The 2,981-nt window shown below is 60.4% G+C and overlaps 1 protein-coding gene across 1 annotated transcript in view; it reads right to left on the reverse strand.

The window, feature by feature from the left end:
• Positions 1 to 1,436: 1,436 nt before the first annotated feature.
• UPK2 (uroplakin 2) overlaps positions 1,437 to 2,981 on the reverse strand; it is a 1,883-nt gene continuing 338 nt past the window's right edge. Inside the window, exons 2-5 of the mRNA XM_004712837.4 lie at positions 2,663 to 2,794; positions 2,370 to 2,508; positions 2,120 to 2,190; positions 1,437 to 1,573 (exon numbers count right to left, since the gene is read on the reverse strand). Of these exons, the coding sequence (XP_004712894.1) occupies positions 1,437 to 1,573; positions 2,120 to 2,190; positions 2,370 to 2,508; positions 2,663 to 2,794 (479 nt within the window). The remainder of the gene's footprint in view (positions 1,574 to 2,119; positions 2,191 to 2,369; positions 2,509 to 2,662; positions 2,795 to 2,981) is intronic.

Below are 2,981 nucleotides of genomic sequence, written 5' to 3' on the forward strand. Positions count from 1 at the left end.
TAATCCCACAGCATAGAATTGCAAATGATGGCAGTGCTCTGAAAAACCGGATGGAGGCCCACCCAAATGGGGAGCAGTGAAGGTCAGTGAGGGCCTCCCCAGGAAGGGTCACTGAGCTGAACCAAGAAGCACGATGGAGAACCATGTAAACAGGGGTCCATCTGGCATCTGTGTGTGAGTCATTGAAAGAGCAGCCCTGGCGTGTGGAATCGTCCGCACAAAGGCAGGAACCCAGGGAGCAGTAATGACACACTGGGCTGCTAACCACAATGTCAGCAGTTCAAAGCCACCAGCTGCTCTGCAGGAGAAACACGAGGCTCTCATAAAGCTACAGTCTCTGAAACCCCCGGGGGCAGTTCTCCCTGGTCTGGCAGGGCCACTGTGAGCTGGGCAACTCGATGACAGTGAGTTTGTTAGTTTGTGTGCAAACAAGAAAGAACACAGGACACAGGAAGAATGTCCTGAAAGTGGAAGGGACAGTTGAAGGTCACCTGAGAGATTCTGGTCCTTGCTGCTCCTAGTAAGAACTATCCTCTGGGGGCATATCGGAGAGGGCAAGAGTGAGTCGGGCTCACGCCCTGCCCTTTTCCCTGACGGAAGCCCACCCACCCAGAGTTCTTCCGCTCCCAGCATTCCAGCCTGGAGCTATTTGAGTCTGCTCTTCCCTCCCACCCCCACCCCCACCCCAAGCACCCCATCCTTGGGTCTCACCTGGGTGGTCCTGTCTCTTCCCCCAGAATGCCCCTCGCACTGCTCCCCTTCCCCACCTCCGGCCCACATGGGGTACCAGCCCAGGCATTTGTGAACTGTGACTCCCTTTCGCCTCATGGCAAAAGCAGTTCTGGGATCATGGGGCAAGGAGGGAGGACTGCAGCCGGGCCTGGACGTGAATCCCATAAGTCCACACCAAAACAATTCACTGCCACCCTGTAAGACAGAGGAGAGCTGCCCCTGTGATTTCAGGGACTGTCCCTCATCACAGGTGGGCAAGGCCCGCCTTTCTCCTGAGGAGCTCTGGCCTGTGGTGAGCAGCTTGGCAGAACCACTACCCCACGCGGGCTCCTCGCAGCAACAACATGGAGCCCAGTACAGTAGGGGGGACAGACACAGCGGGGAAGGCTTCAGGCTTTATTGCAGGGACTCAGTTCTCCCCGGGAGGGAGAGGCATCAGTTGGGGCTGGGAGTGGCCAATGGTGCCAAGGAGGGAGAGTGGATTCTGCTACTGGGGTGAGGGGCTCCGAGGGCGTGTGGGAAAGGGTCCCAGTGGAGAAGGGAGGGAGGCAGGGACTGGAAGAATCAACAGGGGCGTACTGAAGGTGGAGAGGGGCAGCCTTCTCAGGAGAGGAAGCAGGAGCTAAAGGTAAAGCCTGACAGGACTGGGGGAGAGGACAGTGCCCTGGGTTTCCTGGAGAGGCCGCAGCTCAGCATAGGTCGCTTCACTTCTGGGCACCCAGGGCCAGGGCGATGATGAAGCCCACAACCAGCAGGAACATGGCGACGGAGAGCAGCACTGTGATGACCACCATGCCCCCTGTCCGGGCCATCCCCAACCCAATGGACTCCATCTTCCTTCCTGTCAGACCAAGAGAGAGGAGAGGCCTTGGTGGGCAACTCGCTCAAACCACCAGCCTCACCACTATCCCTCGGGACTCACGGCGACCCTGTAGGGCAGGGTAGAACCGCCCCTGTGGTTTTCCACCAGGCCCGAGACTCAGCCTCGCTGGCCCACCCACTCATTGTCCCACCGGCTAGCCATCGAGCCACGGACGGCCCAGCCAAGGCAGCGAGCTTCAAATGTACATTGTTGCGGTGCCCGCCCGTGCAGCCTCTGAGACTGCAGAAGCCCGTGGGACCCGCCCCTAGTCTGTCCCTGCCCGCAAGAGCCTTCATTTAGGAAGGGAGGCAGATGAGGAAATGTCCTGTTAAATGCCAGGTGTCACAGTGCCAATGGAGGAGTGGGAGCGGCTGGGGAAGCAAGGAGTCGGGGTGGGGCGAGTGCAGGGGGGATGACAATCCAGACGGGGAGGGAGGGGTGGGGAAGAAGGGGCTGGAGAGGGAGAAGGGGGCACAGAGGCTTTGTGGGCACTGAGGAGTCAAAGGGGTGGGGGCTATTACGTACGAGGAAGCGTGGTCATTGGGGTCTCTCTGCTGGATTCCGTGGCTGCCCCCTTCCTCACTAGGTAGGAGATGCTTTTTCGGAGGGAGAGTGGAGTCAGTACTCCGCAGGTAGGAGGGACTGTCTTCGTCTGGCGGCTCCCACGGGTGTCTGTCTGCTCTTTATGCCCCGTCACCGACTCCTCCTGGTCCACATCCTGCCGTCACCCCCACCCCACCCCAGGCGTCTCAGGCCCCGTGGGTGAGGTACCTACTAGTATTTGGTTCCTGGCACGAGGCTCGTCACCTGGTAGGCACTGAGCCGGGTGACTGTGAAGCCGGCCCCACTGTCCACCACGCTCACCAGCTCCCTGCGGCCGCGGCACGGCGGCACCACAAAGCTGGACTTCACCACTGGACCGGAAATTGGGGTAGAGGCAGGGTCAAGTTTCTGGAGGCCCCAAGTTGTCACTTAGGGTACGGGTGCCCCCTGTGGAAAGGGAGGTGGGGGCGTTCTGGGAAGGGGTCTCGGGGGACAGAGGGGATGTCTCCAGGGCGGGTAGCAGACCTTTGCTGTCATTGGCTCGGCGGACCATCAGCGTGGCATTGCCCCCCGTGAGGTGACAGGGGGGCAAGGCCACCAGCAGGCTCTCTGTTAGCACAGGGGACAGCACACCAGAAAGGTCTGAGATGTTGAAGTCTGTAGGGAGGCCGGGAGGCGTTCAGATGGGGAACAACCGCCCTCCGACCGCCAGATCCGGCCTGTCCCTCCTGGGCCATTTCTAAGAACACAGTCCTCCGTGGGCTGGGCTGCCGAGCCTTGCTGGTATGACCACCAGGTGGCAGGCTTGAGCTGCCCACGCTGGATACTCTGCTATCACCCCCCC

This window comes from Echinops telfairi, unplaced genomic scaffold (genome assembly GCF_000313985.2).
Source record: "Echinops telfairi isolate 266 unplaced genomic scaffold, ASM31398v2 ScPeMD7_7463;HRSCAF=8501, whole genome shotgun sequence".
NCBI classification, from domain to species: domain Eukaryota; kingdom Metazoa; phylum Chordata; class Mammalia; order Afrosoricida; family Tenrecidae; genus Echinops; species Echinops telfairi.